The sequence below is a fragment of the Thalia democratica genome, chromosome 5 (genome assembly GCF_965202585.1).
Source record: "Thalia democratica chromosome 5, ktThaDemo2.hap1.1, whole genome shotgun sequence".
Classification (NCBI taxonomy): Eukaryota; Metazoa; Chordata; class Thaliacea; order Salpida; family Salpidae; genus Thalia; species Thalia democratica.
In genome coordinates this window covers 81,150,259-81,170,370 of record NC_139169.1, presented here as the reverse complement: position 1 = coordinate 81,170,370, position 20,112 = coordinate 81,150,259, and the positions used below count along the sequence as shown (strand labels likewise).

The window sequence follows — 20,112 nt, the reverse complement described above, 5'->3', positions numbered from 1 at the left end:
TGTTTTTATTGAATTTAATTAATTTTTCCATTGTAATTTTTGAAAAAAAAATAATTTTTAAATAGTTTTTAAAGTATTTTTTGTAATTTTATTTCAATAATACACAAAAAATTTTATCATCTAAAGTCAAAAATTCCAATTCACTTTTTACCTAAAAATTAACATTTTGTTTTAATAATTTAATAATTAACAATACTTTAGCATGACATTTTTTTTACTTTAGTACTAACCTTTGACTACTTTATTTAAATAAATATACTTAAAATACATTTTATAATAACAACACACAAATTAAACTGTTAATTTTATTATAAAATTAAAACCAAAATTTGTTAGTATAAAACAAAGTTCGCTTCATAGACAAAAATTGAATTTCTAATTTTATTATTTAAGTAAAATGGTTCATAGAGGCCATAAGGCGGTGAGATGGGCAAATTATTTATTTACAACAATTTTTTGGTTTTACACCTTACAAATTATCATGATTTTTGTTTGTTAAACAAAAAAAAAATTTTAATTTTTGTCATAAAATACATTTATTTGAATATTAAAAACATTTTTCTGACAAATGGTTTGTGGTAATATCAAGAATTCTTTATAAAATTTTTTAGTATATTGCTTTCAATTACAAAAAGAAAATTTTTATTTACTATTTTATAAATGCTAAGAAGATTAGCTTTGACTGATTTAATTACTAGACAGATCTACTTAGTTTTTTTATTTCAAAAAAGAATTATTTCACTGCATTGATTAAATTTATATATAAATTTTTGATAAAAGTTGTGATATAAATAACAATTTTATTATAAGCAAATTTATTATCCCATTTGTAAGCTTAGATTTATAAGATAGATTTAACTAAAGCTTTTATTAATTGAGAATAAATAAATTAAAAAAAAATTGTTATTTATTGATCTTGTAGTGAAACAAAACTTTAAAAAGCATTTTCATTTTTCTTTTTTCATTTTTGTATTCTAGTTATGTATTTATTAAATATGTACTACTAACGTGTTTTTAATTTTAAATTCAGATATTAATAGTAAGTTAATTTTTGTTTATTTCAGCTATTCTCTGTGTATTCTTGCTAACTTTTATAAACTAGTTTTAATATCTTACAATGATCTATCTTTATTAATAGACTTAATTTGATTTTATTCAATTGTTTAAGAAAAGTATAAATTTAAGCACAAACTGGTCTTATAATTTAAGAAAAATATTTTTTTTTTTTTAACTTAGTAAATATATTTTTAGGTACAGACGGAGCTGCTTCCATGACAGGAGTTAAGAATGGAGTAGGACAAATTCTGAAAAAAGATAATCCCAGGCTTATAACAATATCCTGTACAAATCTTGCTTTGCAAAATGCATGTTTAAATGCAACCAAAGCTACAATACCTAATGAAGTAAGTATTAAAAATATTTTATATAAATTATTAATTCAATTGTTGAATGAGAATTTTAGTAAGCTGCATTTATTCAAGTTACAAAGTTGTTTTTTTATATTTATTTATGATATTTTATTATATTTTAATATGTTGTATTAAAAAAAACCATTGTTGTTGAATAAAAGTGTGTATACTTTTAAATTAAATAAGGTTGAGGAGCTTATTAAGAAAACGTTCAACTACTTCAAGTTATCTAACACAAGAAGAAGTGACTTTGAAAATTTAGGTGTGTGTATGACGGGTGAAATTCCGTTAAAATTTAAAGCCTTAAGCAAAACTAGATGGATATCACACTTTCCATGCATTGAAAGAATTTTATTGAATTGGGAAGTACTCAAAGCTTTTTTTAATGAAGTAGGTATTAAACTATTACTATAAACTTCAAGACGCTTTAATAATTAGAAAAATTATTAGTATAAAACTTAAAACAATCCTGTTTTAAATTATTTAGCATTTTTACAATTATATTTTTACAAATATCTATAAATTTAAAATTCAATCTGCCCTGAAACTTAGTAATCATATGTTTACTAAGGTAACATTTTATTAAATCAAATATATAATCAGAAGATATATAATAAATGTTTAAAAGCACAAATTAATTAACATAGATTTAATAAGAATATATATCTTTTTAAACAAAACTTTCTTTGTTAATGAGCCTTGTTTTATAAGTATTAGTGTTTATTAACTATAATGATGTTTGTTATCGAAATTTTTATTCTTACCTATAACATTTGTTTGTATATTAGCCAGAAAGAAGAAGAAACGATTTACATGCTGAAAGTATTCGAAAAATGCTAAATAGCAATAGATTAAATTTTGTTTTTAAATTTATGGGCAAAATTTTAGAGAAAGTTAGTTTCTAAGACCTATTATCTGCTTAATAATGAATTAACACCCTAAGCACTATAACATAACTAATTTCAATCATTCTAATTTGATTTTAAATGTTTATTTTTAATTACTTATTTTGTAGTCATGCCAAGTTTAGCTGTAAGTATTAAATGTAAAGCAAGACTAAATTTTTACAGTGTAATAATTAATTATTTTTATTCATCAGGTAAATTCTGTTAATATTCTTCTACAAAAAAGTAAAGTAGAACCTTTTAAGTTTGGATTAGCAATAACAAAACTTATACAGCATCTAAAAGACCTCATTTACCAACCAAATTCAAGTAAGCTTAATTTAGATCACAAGGCAACTAAGAATAATTTTTAATTTTAGGCTATTAATAATAAAGTTTCGTTTGATTTTATATCTACAACATTTTGGCGTAAATAAACATTATTTTTTAATTAGTAACGCAAACAAACGTACAATAACGTTCTTATAACAAAACATTACTAACATTTTGTTAAAGGTTTAGTAGATTCAAATTTAGATTGGATTTTATACAGAGTAAACGATATAAGTAATTATTATCAATATTTTATTTTTTTATAAAATTAATTGTTAAATTATTATTTTACTATATAAATTAAGTTGTAGTTACTAAAATTTACATTTTTTTTGTAGCTAACCTTTTGGAAGAACCTATCTTTCATGTAGAAGTAAACGAAGTTTATGCAAATTTATCCATTAGTAAGAAGGCAGAGGTTAACTAATTAAAATTCACGTTGTTTAGTCAATTGGGTTTATTAACAACTAAACTTAATTGATTTTTTTTAAATAGGATTTGTTTAATGAGAATAATTTCTGAAGTTGTTTTTACTTTACTTGAAAATATTTTAAGTCAAAATACAAGTTATTATAATAACTGTGTTTTTTTTTTACATAATCGTTTTTTTTTTTCAGTAAATTCTCATACTTTACTTAAGTAATTTACTTAATGTTGTGTATTACACGTGAAAAAATTTCTGTTAATGACACGCTACGGTTCTAATCTGTAACTAATTTTCCTATAATTCCAACATTTTTATAATTAATTGTTTTAATACAGGTAAAAAATATTTTTCAAAGTTTTGTTGTAGTGTTTATAATTGAATTGGAAAAAAGAATGCTGCAAAATCTTGAATTTATGGCTCAGTATGAAGTTGTAAACGATGTTAGTTGGTATTAAATATATCTTCAAAAAATGAAATAACTTATTTAAATATCATTAAAACTTATAATTTTTTAAAGGCCTTAAATAGACGGATGCCGGATATTGAGAAGTTTTTAGAACATCCAAAAATTAAAAAGTTGTTTGAAGGAAACCACAGAGATACTATCTCACTTCAATACAAAAGTTTGCATGGACGTCATCAAACAAGTATCGGTTAGCTAAAGGAAAATAACAATAGTAACCTACTACTTAAATATAAATTAAAATTTTCATTGTTAATGTTAAACAAGTTTTGTAATTTAGTAAACATTGTAAATCTACCGAAAACTAAGTTCTGATAAAATAAAAACATGATTTATTATTGTAAGAGTACACTTACAATTGATTATGTACATAAAAAGTTATCAGTTTATTCTTAACAGATAAATCAACAAACGTTAACTTTTGGAGCAGTGTTCGCGTTGAATACCAAGAACTTAAGGAGTTAATGATGAAACTACAAACGATACCTTTTAGTAACGCGCAAATCGAGCGAGACTTTTCCTTAATGAATATCTCGAAAAACAATAGACCATCTAATATGGGCCATATTTTGTTAAACTCCTTAATGATTATTAGGTAAGTAAAAATTTAATGTATTTGGATTTATGTCATTTTATTTTAACCTATTTATTTCATAGAAATGAAATTTTAATGTGTAATTTAAACTGTAAAGTTTTTAATCATTATTTAGATTATTTAATTTTAGTTAAAGTTGGGTATGCAACTCGATGACCGAGAGGTTTTTTTGTGTACCCGGATCCTTGAAACAAGAAATTTTTGAATTTTGTTTTGTTATTATTCAACAAACCTTATCATTTTGATTTTTACTTTTAAAAAACATATTTTATTATAGGAGACATAAAGGCCCTATTAATAACTTGTTTTTTTAATGTAATCCAATTAAATTAATATTTTGTATTACAACGATTTGTTTTATATAATTTTTTTTCTTTTATTTTAAATATAAGGGAAGAATAAATGCATAATAAGAATTAAAACATTTTTTTGCTAAATTTATCGGTATATTATCAGTAAAATTCAATAATATATATCACTAGTAAAAGTTACTAGAACTTTTTTAACAAATTTTAGTTTAGGTAGTTTTTTAAATTTTTTATTCTAATTAAAACTATTTGTACAAGGTTAAAAAGCTTGGCGTTTGCTTATTATTTAAATATTATATAGGTTGTTGTCTTTTTAGATCAAGTTAAGTATAGTGTTAATCTGTTTGTTGAATATTTTTATCATAAATATAATATTGGTAAAGTACAAAATTATAACTCAATGTATGGTTTATAAATTACTCTTTTTCATTCAAAGGTTCAATTCAAACATTAGTAATAAAAAATTCCTACAATTACTTTTTACATTCTTAAGCCAATTATTACCCAAAATTATAATAAATTCTATTTTTCTCAGATCAACCTGCAAAAGAATGGAGTTATGCTGTGACAAATTTCCACTTTCAGATACATTGATAGAAGAAGTTGATAAGTCTAGTTTGTACAAACCAAGAAGCCAAGATGTCAATGAAATCTTGACAAACGAAGAGTACAGCAAATTTAAACCTTCAAATTTGACAATGTTTGCAGCAAACAATGTAATATAAAATTTCAACAAAATTTTTGCGTGTTAAAAAGCAGTTAAGTTAAAAAAAAAAAATGCTTTTCATTTAAAGTAAATTCACTATTTTAAAAACACTTTTACTTGAGTGACTGTTAAAGCATTCTACTGTTTAAATTTGTTGTGACTGTATTTTATTCAAAAATTGCAAATTTGTTTATTTACAAAGTTTTGTACATTAATTGCTAAAATTTCTTAGACTATTTGTACTTTTTTACATATTTTGTAGTAAAATAATAAGTTCAATAATAATCCAACCGTTAATCGCGCTAATTTTTTATCATATGAGTATTATGCTAAATTTTTTTTGCCTAACAAACTTTAAAATTTCTCATTTTCTTAGTTTTTATTAAGTATTTTTTAATACTTAAAATTGTTATTTTAAATTTCCGTATTAACTTTTGTATTTTTTAAAATTTTAATATAAAATTTTAGGTTTTTAAACAAAACATTTTTACTTCAATTCAGCTTTTTTTTAAACAATTTTCTTTATTTACCAATATAGATTTTTTTTTAATTGCCATAACTGCTAGTTATTGCAATACAAATTAGTTTAAGTCATAGTGCTGTAAACTGCCCTTATGTTATGCACTTGTTCTTTTATTAATAAACACATAAAATTAATCCAAGCTCTTTATATATATATCAAAAAAGTATGTAGAGTATATAGCTTGTATTAGTATAATATTTTGTAGTGTCGAAGGTTTGTATAATTTTTTAATTACAATATATCCTAGTTTTTATTTTTTCACAAACTTTGAAACTTGAATTAAATGAATAAACCTAGAAGTACATAAGCAACTTACAAAAATAAATTACTTTTTAGTTAACTATACTTACAAATTAAACATTGAAAATGGTTTAAAACTTAAAGATAAATGAAATAAGTAATACTAGTAACCTTTTAGATTTTTTTTCTCTTAAATAAAGTTTTATTTTATGAAACAAATTAAAGTAGTTTAACATGAATTCCTTTAAATGTACAATTTCAGTCTTTGCTTTATATCATAGTCATTATTATCTAATAAAATATCTTTTCACTAAGTTAACATTTTTAGCTGCGAATATTCTTACTGCAAAAGCTTTAGTATAATTAGATTGTTATAAAACTTATAGCAGAATATATTTTTAATTTAGTTTAAAAAAGTAAATTAAGCTTATATCTTTAACAAACCAGTTAAACTGACCTTATTTTTTTTCATTTAATAAAAATTTAAGGTATATAAACAAATAAATTTTTGATAAAAATTTTCATAAGAAAAAAAAATGTTAAAATAAGTAAGTAAATTGTAAATTAAACACTTATGTAGTTTTTCACTTTAATAAAATTTTTGCAGGAACAAAAAAAAATTTTGACTTTAAGAAATATAAGACAAGACGTGAAAGTTAGTTAAAACTTAAAAAATTAACATGCATTATTAAAGTTTTAAAATTAAGTGAATTACTCAAGCGTACGATTTTGGCTTATAAATTTCTTTTTTCTTCTAGCTCTCTCACTTTTGCGCTAAAACTTTGCGTCTATTTGTAAAGTTCTTAAATGAAGAGAATAACTCGAGCGCGCTCCAGCGTACCACTCACTTTTCACTTTACTTTCTTTTATTTCTCCAAATTTCTCTCAATTTACTATAGAGCTTTAAAGCGCGTGTTTACAATTAAAACAGCTGTATTTAACTGCCATCTTGATTATACCATGTCTGGTCTACAGCATAAACAAAACCAAACGCTTTATTAAATGATAGGTATTTAAAATAAAAAACTATTAAAAAATTTAAATTTATAATTATTACATATAACAACAACATTATTATTTCAACCATTATTTTTAATACATAGTAAGTTACAACTTCTCAAACTATAAATCACGGCCTGGACAAGACGCTAAAAGGTATCTAAGTGACATACGACTCGATAACCGAAATATTTGTTGTACACCACGTCTAACGACCAAGTTTTTTGAGCTTTTTTATCGTTTAATAAACAATTTATACAACAGTGATTGTACTTTCAAAATCTTAAAAAATTTAAACTAAAAAAAGAACTAAAAAGTTTAATTTAGCTAACAACTAATAACTAAACTGAAACTAATCTATAAAACATAATTAAAGTTTTTTTTGTAAAAAATTAAACAAACAACTAATAGTTAACAAGGAATTTAAAATAGAAATACATGTTACAAAATCTTTTTAACTACAAGTTCTAACTGAAAAGCCTTCCTAATATCAGTATCTTAGAAAAAATCCCAGAATAAAATATTTTCTATACGTATTTGACACATAAAAAAAAATTTAAAACTGTAGATTAACTAAATTTTAAACTGAAGCCAAGGATCTGTTAAGTTTAAATTTATTGTTTTTTTAATAATAAAACGATTAAAAGTTCTAAACGACTAAAAGTACTTTTTTAAGTACATAGGTTTGTATTTTGCTAGTAAAATAAAATCTCAAAAAAAAAAACAAATAGTTAATTAGTGTTAGTTTTATTGTCACTTTTAAATCTATATATTAAGATATAAAGTCAAATTTTTCAAACCGGGTGAAATGGGCCCTTAGAGGCAATTTCGGCGACTAGGTGGCAAAAAAAATTAAAATAGTTATAGGACAAGATGTGAATGTTTATTTAACCACTAAAGAAGCTTTATTTTTCTACTGTCAAGTGACCAACTGTGAAAATATTAAACAAAAAAACTAACAAAAAAATGTTGAGTTTTGGTTTTAAAACACTGAATTTTAATGAAATGAAATAAATATTTTAACAAAATTTTCATCAGTTCTATCATTTATGTAATTTCTAATGTGGTCCGGTAATTTAAAACTAGATACTTAAACTGCAAACAAAATTGTGCTGTTATTTCAGCATATGCATACCAAACTATTTTTACATTTGTTAGTTCAAATGCCTTAAAATGTTAATAAAAGAATACTATGAAGTAGATTATACAAATTTAACGTAATCTTTAAAGTAATTTCTAAAATCTTAGTTGTGTTTTGTTACTTATTTTTATATACAAAAAAAACCTACCTGTACATAGATGCGTGTTTTGTGCACAAAAAAACAATTTAAAAAACTTGTGCACTTAAAATATATTTGTTGAGTAAAAATATAGTTTTCAATATGTATTTATTTATAAGATATAGCCTTTAATTTTTCAAATTAATATTTAAATAATAATAATAGAACTTGTTAAAAACTAAATGCAAACGATTTTCATTTTCCTTTTTTTTGTAAAGGTTCATACTTTTTGTACCAATAAATTTAAATTTATTCGGTATAATTTTTGATTATTCTTTATAACACTTTTATTTATAAGAATATTTACCTTTTTTTAATCACACCTGTTTCGTTTGATGCAAACAGTTTTATTAATGTTTAAAAGATAAAAAAATATCAGAAACTTGAAATAAATTAAAAAATTTTAGTTAAAACGAAATCGACTTGTATTAAAAACTTAAGGTTACTATACTTTTTGTCTCTTTTACTTTGACAGCTTAAAAATTAATTTTTCGAGTTTAAAAAATGAAATTAGTAAAGCAATTGAACAGTACATCAAGTTAACATTTGTTTTTTCTTTCAGTTTTCTAATAAATTCAAATTGCTATATTTTTTTGTAAAAAAACAACTAAAAACATACTATTTCTTATTATTAATTTATAAAAATAAACAATAAGAGCGTATGAACGTTTACTACTACGCTGTTTAAAATTATATATCAAAATCTGTAAAATATTATTCAATAGTTTATTACTAGTTTTTAGTAAAAGTAGCAAAATAAATATAAGTAGCAAATAAAAAGTAGTAAAATAATAGTTGTAAATTTAAATTTCAATATTTTAAAATTATTAAACAGCAACAGTTTTCATTTTAAAACATTCTGCCACATTTTTACACATTCTAATTTAAGTATTACAAATTTATTTAAAAGCAATGCTCTACTTTCACATTCAACAAAGAACATTTTTGAAAAAAGTCATTGAAAAATTTATTTTTAATACAAATTGTAAATTTAAGGAATCAATTGTAGTTTTTAACATGTAAGATTTCTTAATTCTTTCTCTACTAAATAACTTTGAACTCAATCGTATGTAATAAAATACTTTAAAAAAATACAATTTTGCACATTAACATATTTTCCGGATATAACACGTTATCTTTTTAATACCATAATTCTTGATTCTTAGTGTTTTAATCTTCATTTTATTCCGTTAAAACTTGTTATCATCGACAATTTATGACTCACTGATAACTTTTCCCATAGCATAATTAGTCAGCTACTTCATAAAAAATTTCCCCTATAATAAAAATAGTGTGTCTCTAGGGAAGTATTCTGCTAGTTTTGCAGAATTGCTGCATTGCAAACCGAAGAAGGGTTTAAATATTTACACGATTTTAAAAATAAAGTTTGTATAAGTGAACAATGAATTGTATTCCAATATAGATTTGTAAATTGTTGGTTGTAAAGTATATTGATGTTAACTGGTTAAAGCGAATATTTTTAATGTTATTTTTTGTAGTTCTGTTAAAAGTAATTTTTTTATTTAGCTTGTTTTTCATTATTAAGAAGAACAAAACTGTTTGTAATGTTTGTAAACAACTATTTGTATTTCAACTTGTAAAATTGATAGTTTTTACATATATTGTTCCTACGTATTTACGCAAACTTTTATAAAATAAGCTTAATTAATTTAAAATGTTTTCTTAATCTATCTGAGTGAGCAAGAATAAAAATAAATTTCACTATAGAAAGTAGTAAGCTCATTTTTCATTGATATTGTTTTTTAAACTATTATATTAACAGTATTTTTTGTTATTAATATTTTGTAAATATTTATATATCATGACAGACTGCACATTTTTACCTATTACAGTTTTTGTTGTCTTTTTAGTGCTTTGATTTTAGAATTACTTAAAAAAAATTTCTGCAGTTTTTATTTCCAGTTTCCCAGAAAAATGTGTTTTTTTAACTTTCTTCCACTAACTTAATTCTTCCTTATCTTAATTGGGATTCAGTTTAAGTATAACTGCATTATAGTGTTATGTTTGACTTTTACTAAAACAAATGAATATTGCAAATTGCAGCTTCTTGAAAAATTTTAGAGTTTTAGATCTGATCAGAACTTTTAATATGTTTAAAATCTGCATCATTTTTTATAATACAAAATATTAAATATAAAAACATTAATTTATTTTATAAAATTACAAAAAAAAACGTTCTATAAAGTTTAAAGAATATCTGTAAATAAAATAATTGAATTGATTTATTGTAGAACATGTTCCATTAAATTTATAGTTTTTTTTAACTTATGAATAGCATTAGGTATTTCAAAATAAAACTAAAATTTAAAAACTTTTTGTTTAAACAAGCTTAAATTACATTGAATACTTTTATACTTGTATTTAGTACGTTAGAGTTAGACTACAAAAAAAATATACATCAATTATATATTTTGAGGTCTTGGGTATAATATTGGTTTTACAAATTAAAAAAACATATATAAAAGTAAACCACTTAATAAATTTTCGAAACAGAAACTTTAATCATTTTGAGTATAAAATACAAATGTAAAATAATTTAAAATAAGCTTAAATGTGCTTATCAATAACTTTGGTTATTATAGCGTTTTTATTTTTCGGTAAAAACTTTTTTTTACTGTATTTATTTAAATAAGAAAAATATTTGAAGTTTTAATAATAAACTTAATGTCTTGTACATTATTCTCTTATGTTTAAACTAAAATACTTTTGTATACCAAAAACACTTTAAACACTTTTTATGATGTTGTCATAATGTTAATAAATAATAAACAGCTGAACTAAGTTGTTTTATAAACTTGATTGTTTTGTAAACTTCAAACATTTATGTTTACACTACAAAATTGACTTGAAGTGCTCAAAGTAGTTGTGTAACATTGTTCTTACAATTATAAATAAACATTAACTTAGTTTTTAAACTGATTAGTCAACTTTTACTTAATACGTTTTAGCTTTGTTGCTAAGGCCAAACCGTAGTTAAATCTTTCAATACACCATGAATAAGCGAAAAACTTTTTGAAGTAATCTATCATAAAAACAAAGCTAGATTTCTAATGCGTAAAGTTTATACACTAACTTTAGTTTAAACTTGAATTCGTGTTAGAAATGTTCTAGTAGAATTATTTACAAAAAAATATCTTAGGTACTTATTTCAATTAAATAAAAAAATATAACACTATATTTATCTTTGGCTAAAATTATTAAGTATAGTAAAGCATACAGGTTTATCAAGAAATGTTATATAAAACTTTTCAATTGGTTGATATATTAACAGTATTCGAAAAAAATGTGCAAAAAAATAGCTTCTAGCTATGTAGTTTATGTACAATTATTAGATTTTTTTTTAGTTATTAAGTCATGTTAAAAAGTATTCTTGCGTTTTTTGTAAACATTTTGTGCAATGTGGTCTTAATGAATGACTTTGTATATTAGACAGTTGGTAGTAGTCAAGAATGTTAAACTACATAAGAAGTATTAACAAAAAGTTTAGGTAAATAACTTAGATTTAATTTAAAACTCGAATAAAATTAAAATTAAGAGTAGCCAATAAAAGATAAACTTAAAAGCTTAATTTGAAGAAGTTTAATAAACCTAGTTAGATTTATTCAGTTGTTTGTGAAAGAAAATGCAAAATATGCTCCAATGATAAATATAGCTTACTTTGTTGCAAATAAGCAGAATATAATTGCTGATACAAATTTTGTGCGAAATAGCGTTGCTACGGTAACGCTTTTTATCGGGTTTATAAACAAAAACTCCCCCAGGCTATCTTGAAAAGCTGTTTTATCTGTTTTGATTCAAAATATTACTTTTCAGCTGAAATTATGCATAAAGTTTTTACAAGTTGCAAAAAACAAGACGTTTTTGTATTAATCTTCTTACAGTTAAATAGTCTTTGTTTTATGGATAAGAAGATATAACATTAATACTTTGTATTATACTTGTTCTTTGTTTAAGTTTTAATTGCTTCCTTGATAAAACGGTTTTAAAAATAAAACCAAAATGTATTTTATGAATGCATTTGGTTTAAACGGAGTATAATGAAACTAGTTTAACAAGTGTTTTATGAATAAAATTCCAGTGTTTAGCTTTTGTTATCCAATACAGTTTTATACTTAATCCATTAAGGTAATAAGTATATTAGAAAACCAACTCATGAAATTTTTACTAAAAAAATGTATTTTCACCAAATCATAGTTATTACAGTGTGCAGATACTACTTTTGTATTAATTTTTTTGTAAATTTTAAATCTGAAAGTCGATAAGATTTTTATGTATTCTGTATTTGTTTGTCTACTAGTATTTTTTTGTTTAAAATTTAGTTTACAAAAAAAGTTCTTTAAATTATCTGAATACGTCAGTAAACATTCTTCTTTTAATAACAAAGTGATGATAAAGTCCTATTTTTTAAAACTTATACCAACAGATTATTTAAAAAAAGTGTATGCTTAGTTCATTCAAATGACAGTTTTTTTTCTAAACATTGCAAAAATTACCATTATCAGTTTATTGTTTAAGGTAAGTTAGTTAATACAAATTAGTATAAAATAAAAAAACAGATTAGAGTTTTAAAACCACTTATACTGAATATTTCAATTTATAAAAATAAACTTAAAATTTACCTCGATTTAGCAAAAAGAAAAGATTCTAAGTAAAAATATTAAGATAACAACATAGATACAGAATTTTCTGCTTTGAAAATGAGAGAGATTAACAAATTGAGAGAAGCTTGGGAGAAAAAGTAATCCGTAACGCTCCAGTGATTACGCGCTACTGAAATTTCAATTCATTTCTGCAAACTTCATTTTTGTTCAGAATATTTTAATAAATCTCTGTTTTCTCATAAAGTAAACAAATGTCGGCTTTGTGACGTGTAAAAACGTGAAATTGTGACGTCAGAAAGTTAAGAAATGACGTTTTGTTTGAAGTGAGAAGCATTTCGAGAGTCGAAAGCTGTCAGTTTTATTAAATCTATATTTCTGCGTTAAAATAAATGTAAAAAGTTGAAGATAAGAGTTTTTCCTTCAGATATTTTTTTGTTGGTTTGTTTATGACCAGTTGTATATTTGAAGTTAACTTTTCTTTCACTGGTATACAAAAGTTTGTAGGATATTTAGAAGCTTTTAAGTGTGTTTTGGTTTTTTAGTAAAATTTACCTCTGTAATTATGACAGTGTTAAACTTGTTCAGTATTAATAAGTTTTCATGATTTGTTATTTTAGAAATTTTATGTTAAAAAAACACAAAGTATATAGTAGAACGAGATTTTTTAATAAATAGCGTTTTTATTTAACTGCAATATAGAAAATGCTTTAGGGCATAGTACAATTAAAAAAGTTTAAACGCTTTTTGTCTCATTGAAATATTCTTTGATGTCAAAACAAAAATTAAGTTTGCCAGTTATAATGTTAAGCATTTGTCCATTCTAAATATTTGAGTTGGTCTTAGCACCATATATTATACTTTTCATATATAAATTGTTACAAAAAAGAACATTTATTTGGTACAAGTATCGATTATTTAAAATTTAAATAAGAAAAAGTATTTAGATAATTTATTTTTTACGGATGAGCAAATATCTGGTAAGCACTTCACTGGTTTCAAGTGTCATCCAAACCGAAACTTTTTGAAACAAAGATAGCTTTTAAAGCCATTTCTAATTGATGTTTCTCAAACTATTTTAAAACCAGTAAAATTTCTTAGCTTTATAAGATTTATAAATATTTTTCTAAAGTGCATTTGAATAAACAAAGTATGGAAATGATTTTTTGATAATAATCTAAAATACTTCTTATAATCGTAAAAGTTTATTTATTCAATTTAATTAATAATTGTAAAGACTTAACATAAAGCCATACAAATAAAAAACTACTTTCCCTACTTTTAAGACACAAAAGTATAAAATTGAAAGCTTTGACTTAATAAAATATTTATTTGAATAACCACATTCAACATTTTTTTCATTTTTTTTTGTTTTAAGTTTTAAAGTACTCTGTATAATGCATGAATGCAGACTTAAAAAGCATAACTTTTCTTAAAGAAAAATAATTTTAAGTTTGTTTAGATTTTATAAATAAAATCAAAACAAATTAAGCACAAAACAAATGCTTTGTGAACTACTGTAGGTTTACATGTATTAGCTTAAGAGGGCCTTTTGTAACAACAATATATGTATTATGCTCATTTAAAATAAGGATTTAAATAGTATTTGGACAGCTAGAGTTCAGTAAACTTTACATTTGTATTAGTATTTCATGTTTATACTTGCACAACCTTGTCAAGCTTTCAATTCGTAGTAGTTGTGCATAAGATTATTTATTTTAACTTACACAAAGAAATCCGGTTACATTAATGTTTAATATTGTGTTTTTTAATTTTTTTTTGAAAAATCAGATTTTAAAATTGTTATATTTAATTGATTTATATATTTGTTTGTCAGACAACATAGAAAAGTTTTCAAAAAAAAATTTGTTTAAAAAACTAAAAGAAATTTTTTAATAAAATTAGTTAAGCAGATTTTATTATTTTACTTTCAAAAAGTAGTTGAAGTTATTTGTTAATAATTAATTTTGCAGAACTTAATGCAGTTTATACAACTTACTGCTTTGAAAAGGGAAGTGTCTTTACCATATGTCATAAACGGATTAGTTGTAAATTAAATAAAAAATTCTGGTCATTGCGTTTTTATTTCAAGAGTTAACTTTTAAGATTATGTCAATGTAGTGAAAATTGCCAAAACTCTATGTTTTTTATTTTGAAATAGTTTTTAAACTAATAACCCTAACAACACAAGCGACAAAGATTTACTAAATTCTACTGTTTCGTTGGTCATTTTATTAAAATTTTAATACGTTTGACTCTTGAGACTATAGAGATTACATTTCACTAAAAAAAATGGTTTTACTAAACAAATGCAACGTAAAATTTAAATTAAATTCAGATATAAAGCGAATTAACACATTCTTTTTAATAAAGAAAACAAAATTTAATAAATTTGTTTTACTTAATGAATGATCGACAATTATTTAGTAAAATGTTATATACGAAATATTAATGAATATTTAATTAGCTTCAGCTGTTTTGTAATAAAATGCAGCATTCAAATATTTTAACCACATAAATATCTTCGTGACTTTATGAATGCAAAATATTATTTTCAACATGTTTTTCAGAAATCAATTATTTTGAATTGTTTGAATGTTTAAAAGTAAATTGAGAAAAAAATTGATAAATCTAGTTCAATTAGTGAATGAGGTAATATATTTTTAATTTGTTTTGTGTTTAGAGTTTTAAAGAGAAGCAGTTTTAGCTTTAGTTAAGCAAATTTTAGTTTAATGTTTTCTATTTTCAGTTAATATAAAAACAGTTTACATTTTACACTTTTAATTGATTGTTTATCGATTTGTTTTTACTGTAAAACTTTATAACTAAAAAAAATATCGTATTAAGGTACTAGTAAGCAAAAACATTTGATTTTTTTATATTTAAATAAAAACTTTTCAACTTGTTTTGGGTTATATAAAGTATGTAATTCGATTGGTAACTTTTTATTCCGAATGTTGTAAATATATTTAAGTTTAACAATAAAAGTTTACTTTTATTTACTGTAACAATATTTTTGAAACAAAACTTTAGTTATTTATCCAGATTTTGTTAGCTTTTGCGAAAAATTATAAAATGGTTTTCAATCTAAAAAAAAAAAAAAACTTTTTTAAAAGCTAAAACTGTATATTTTCAAACAAATAGTTAAAGATCTAGTACATGTTTATGATTTACAAAAAAAAAAAAACTTGTTTCTGAAAGATGTGTTTTAATTTCTGACACTAAAACAAAAAACAAAAATATAAATAAGCTTTTAGACTAAATTTTTACTTTTACATTTCAAGTTTACAATAAAATGCTTTTTAAATAATTCATAACGCTTAAATTTATGCACGTAATAAATTTACTGCTTTTTGAAAAAAAAAGATTTCTTAAACCTGGGCATATGCCATAAAGCGATTAAGTATAAATAAATTTACATTTGCTGAGTCTTAAATTTAAAGTTTAAGTTAAACTTAGAAACTTTACTAGCTCACTAAAAAAATGGTTACGTTGAAAAGGGTTTCCGTATGAAATTAAATAAACTGTTAATTAAAAGTTAATTAATTCAGAGTTGCTTCTAAAGCTAATCAGAATTTATTGATAGAAAATTTTAAAAAACAAAACTTAAAAGTACTTGAATTAATCCTAGCTGTTACTTTTTTTGAAAGTTATTATTAATTTATCTATTTATTTATTATTTATTATTTATTTATTATAATTTATTTTTTAATAACAATTAAAACGTTACTTAAAAGAATCCAAAACAAATCTTTTATGCTTTTTAAAAACCGTTTGATTTAATAAACTAGATTCAAAAAAATAAATTTAGAAAGTAAGTTCAGTGAGCTACTAAGACTTGAATAGACTTTAATGTGTTTAATTATTTTTTATTTACTCAGAAACAGCTGCTATTCACAATATGGTTTCTTTAAAATTTAGTTTGAACTTGAAATAAAAAGATAGTTGAAATTGCAAAACAAAACGCTTTTACTAACATTTTTTAATAACAATTAAAACGTTACTTAAAAGAATGCAAAACAAATCTTTTATGCTTTTTAAAAACCGTTTGATTTAATAACCTAGATTCAAAAAAATAAATTTAAAAAGTAAGTTCAGTGAGCTACTAAGAAAGTTATTTTCAAACTTAATTTATTATATTGAGATATAAAACACAAACTTCATTATAATTACTTTAATTAAGTGCAAAAACTTTTTGATGTGCTTTTATTTGCAATATAAAAAATTTAAAAAAACCTTTGAAGTTTAGTTAAAACAACATTGGAATGATTAAAACCTACTGGTTATTTTCAATCATACAAAAACTGAAACGTGTCAATATTTTTCACTTATTGAAATGTTAATATTCTCCCAATACAATGTTTATTCAACAAATGAAAACACAATATGCTTAAAACGCAAATAACAGTTGCCATTCACAATATGACTGGTTTGTTATCATAATATTGTTTCAGTTTGAACTTGAAAATAGAATACAGTTGAAGTAAAAGACAAAGTTTTCCTGTTTTAACTATTTAAGTCTTTTTTATTTGGTCACAAGATGCTATTCACAATTTTGTTATCATAACATTATTTCAGTTTGAACTTGAAAATAAATAAGACTTGAATAGACTTTAATGTGTTTAATTGTTTTTTATTTAGTCAGAAACAGCTGCTATTCACAATTTAAATGGTTTCTCCAAAATTTAGTTTGAACTTGAAATAAAAAGACCGTTGAAATTGCAAAACAAAACGGTTTTAACTGAGTTTTAATTATTCAAAAGTTGAAGTTTGTTGCAGTTTTCCTGAAAAATATGTCTGTGTCAATAAGCTTAGTTTGTTTTTAAGTTTTACTTTTTAGTAAAATAAATACTTGTGTTAGACATTATCAAAATATCTTTTATAAAATTAAAAATAAGTTAAAACTTGAAGTATACTTGTTAAGTATGCAAGACATGCTTAACAACTATACTTAGTTGTAATACTTTAAATTATTAAACTATTTATATTACATATATTTATAAATTTTATTGTGAGTTATAGCTATTAGATCATAATTTTTTTTTGATAAAAAACTTAGTTTAAGATACATATTTTACTTTAAAAAGAACAATGCTTAAGTAGAAAAACAACATTTAAAGTTAAGTTACATAAAAAGCTAACTTTGATTTTTAATGTGGTTCATTCGATTTTTTATTCTTTTCAAACAGTTTAACCTTAAACTACTTAAGTACTATTAAAACGCTTATTGTCAACACCTAATTTCATTAAGTACTTCCTAAACTAAGTTCAGCAAACCTAATCACCTTTTTTCAATACCCTTAATCAAAAAATACTTGAAAAGATTAGTTCTGTTTAACTTGTACTTATTTTCTTGAGATTTATTGATTTTTTAAGAAAATGTTTGATAGTTTGATGAATTAACTTTATAGGCATATCAGAACTTTATTTTTTTTTAGCTTTTGCTAGAGCAAAAAAGTATTAAAAATTACTTCACTTGATTAATTGTCTTACAAGAATTTTAATTTTTGAAAAAAACTTAGTTGAACTTATAAAAAACTAGAAAGTTTAAACTTGTTATTGGCTTCATTATACTTCAAAGAAAAATAAATCACTGTCGCATCAAAAGACCCGAAAAAGATTTAATGAAAAGTTTTTCACCATTTTAGCTGCGCAAACATTAAAACAAACCCATCTTTGTTAAAGCTTCCTGTCAAATTTCTGATCCGGATGCGATAACATAATATATTACGTGAACCTTATTTTCTCTCAAATATGATATTTTGTAGCTTCGGTGCCAAAAACTTGACACAGAAAGTTTTCTGCTGAAATCTCAAACTTCGAAGCTTATCTACAAGTGCACATATTTGACTCATTTGAATTGTTTAACTCAAAATTTAAATTTCAAAACGTATGTAATTTTTATTATGAGACCCAAAATCATGATTAACAATTTTAAAATTTTTTGGCTGAGCAAACATTTCAACATAAACTTAAAAAAATTTCTGTTTTTTTTTTATTCGGACGTATTATTTGATTTCTTCGATTTTATGATGTATTGCCATGAACAAAACTTTTTTTTTCAAATCAATTTTCAGTGACAAAAAGATTCAACAAAATCCTAAAACATTTTCAAGTTATGGTGTTTCCTATTTAAATGGGATCTATTTAAACAAAGTAAAATTTTTGACTCAGTCTAAGCATTTGAAAAATAAAAATTTTTGCTATTAAAAGTTTTATTTTTGTCTAGTTTGAAAAAGTCATAAAGTTTTATAGATATTATTCACAGGCAAAGACAAGTTACAGATTATAAAAATACCTTTGATGGTTAAGTTAAGAAATATATCAAATAGCTAAAATATTTCAATTATTTAACATATGTTCAACATCAGTACAATCAGTGTGAAAATCAATGTTATGTCAACTTAAAAATTCACAACAAAAATCGAAAATTTACCAAGTAGCGCGATAATAACTAACATATGTTTGAGTCAAACTGAAGGCTATTATCTTCAATTTTATGCTCACTGCGAAAGTGTGACTCACTTATTAGCGGCAGGATTGTTTGAAGTTATTCTGTGAAGAACAATATGTTTTGGTATTTTTTCTGTAACTCATTTAACTAGAACTAAATTGTTTTTTACAATAAGTTGCAGTTATTGTTTTAAACCTTTCTAGTTTATAACTTAAAATAAAACTAACACAAAACAATACCTTTCTTCTTACGGCCCTACTAGTTTTGCATTACTTTAGCTTTGAAGTTTTTGTGCCAGTTTTTTAAATTGCTTGTTTTGAAACTTTTTACCATATGCTTGGTATTCTTGTTTATTAAATTGGAAAAACTTAACTTAATTATTAAATTGACTTAAAATCTACATTTAAATGACAAGTTAGCTAAAATGATAAATTTGTTTGAAATACTAAACTCATGTATATTTTGAAACTATTTATAGCAATTAACGTTTCTTTAAAGTTTGTCTAAACTTAAAAAAGTAGTCTATATCAACAATAGTTGAACAAAATTTGTAAAAAAACTAACTTCATTAGACCAGCGATTTTTAACCAGGGGTAAATTTTCCTTTTTACAAGTTATGCATATATGTTTATTATATTGGGTGAAAATTAATATATTTTGCATATTTGGGGTAAATTTGGTAACAATCATCCAAAAAGGGGTAAAAAACGAAAAAAGGGTTAAAACCGCTTAGACGGCTAGATTCGCAACTTAAAACGATTGAGACGTTTATAAACGATTTAAATTATAAGTTTGTAAAATAGTTTAATGAAAAATAAAAAAATATTTCTTTACAGTTTAAAAACAATTAGTTACAAAATTAGAAAAAAAAA

The 20,112-nt window shown here is 22.8% G+C and overlaps 1 protein-coding gene across 1 annotated transcript; it reads left to right on the top strand.

The window, feature by feature from the left end:
* The first annotated feature begins 568 nt into the window (after positions 1 to 568).
* Positions 569 to 5,144, top strand: LOC145836957 (uncharacterized). Its single transcript, XM_082944725.1, has 10 exons — positions 569 to 578; positions 1,252 to 1,403; positions 1,596 to 1,799; positions 2,198 to 2,302; positions 2,509 to 2,623; positions 2,965 to 3,044; positions 3,389 to 3,493; positions 3,571 to 3,706; positions 3,916 to 4,111; positions 4,955 to 5,144. The coding sequence occupies exons 1-10, from the start codon at positions 569 to 571 to the stop codon at positions 5,142 to 5,144; spliced, it is 1,293 nt and encodes a 430-aa protein (XP_082800851.1).
* Positions 5,145 to 20,112: the final 14,968 nt, after the last annotated feature.

What these genes read in the sequence shown, in the direction of transcription:
- LOC145836957 (XM_082944725.1), top strand. An exon ending in TGGGCAAAATTTTAGAGAAA is followed by an intron (nt 2,303 to 2,508) that starts GTTAGTTTCTAA and finishes TTTATTCATCAG; the next exon opens with GTAAATTCTGTTAATATTCT. An exon ending in AACTCCTTAATGATTATTAG is followed by an intron (nt 4,112 to 4,954) that starts GTAAGTAAAAAT and finishes TATTTTTCTCAG; the next exon opens with ATCAACCTGCAAAAGAATGG.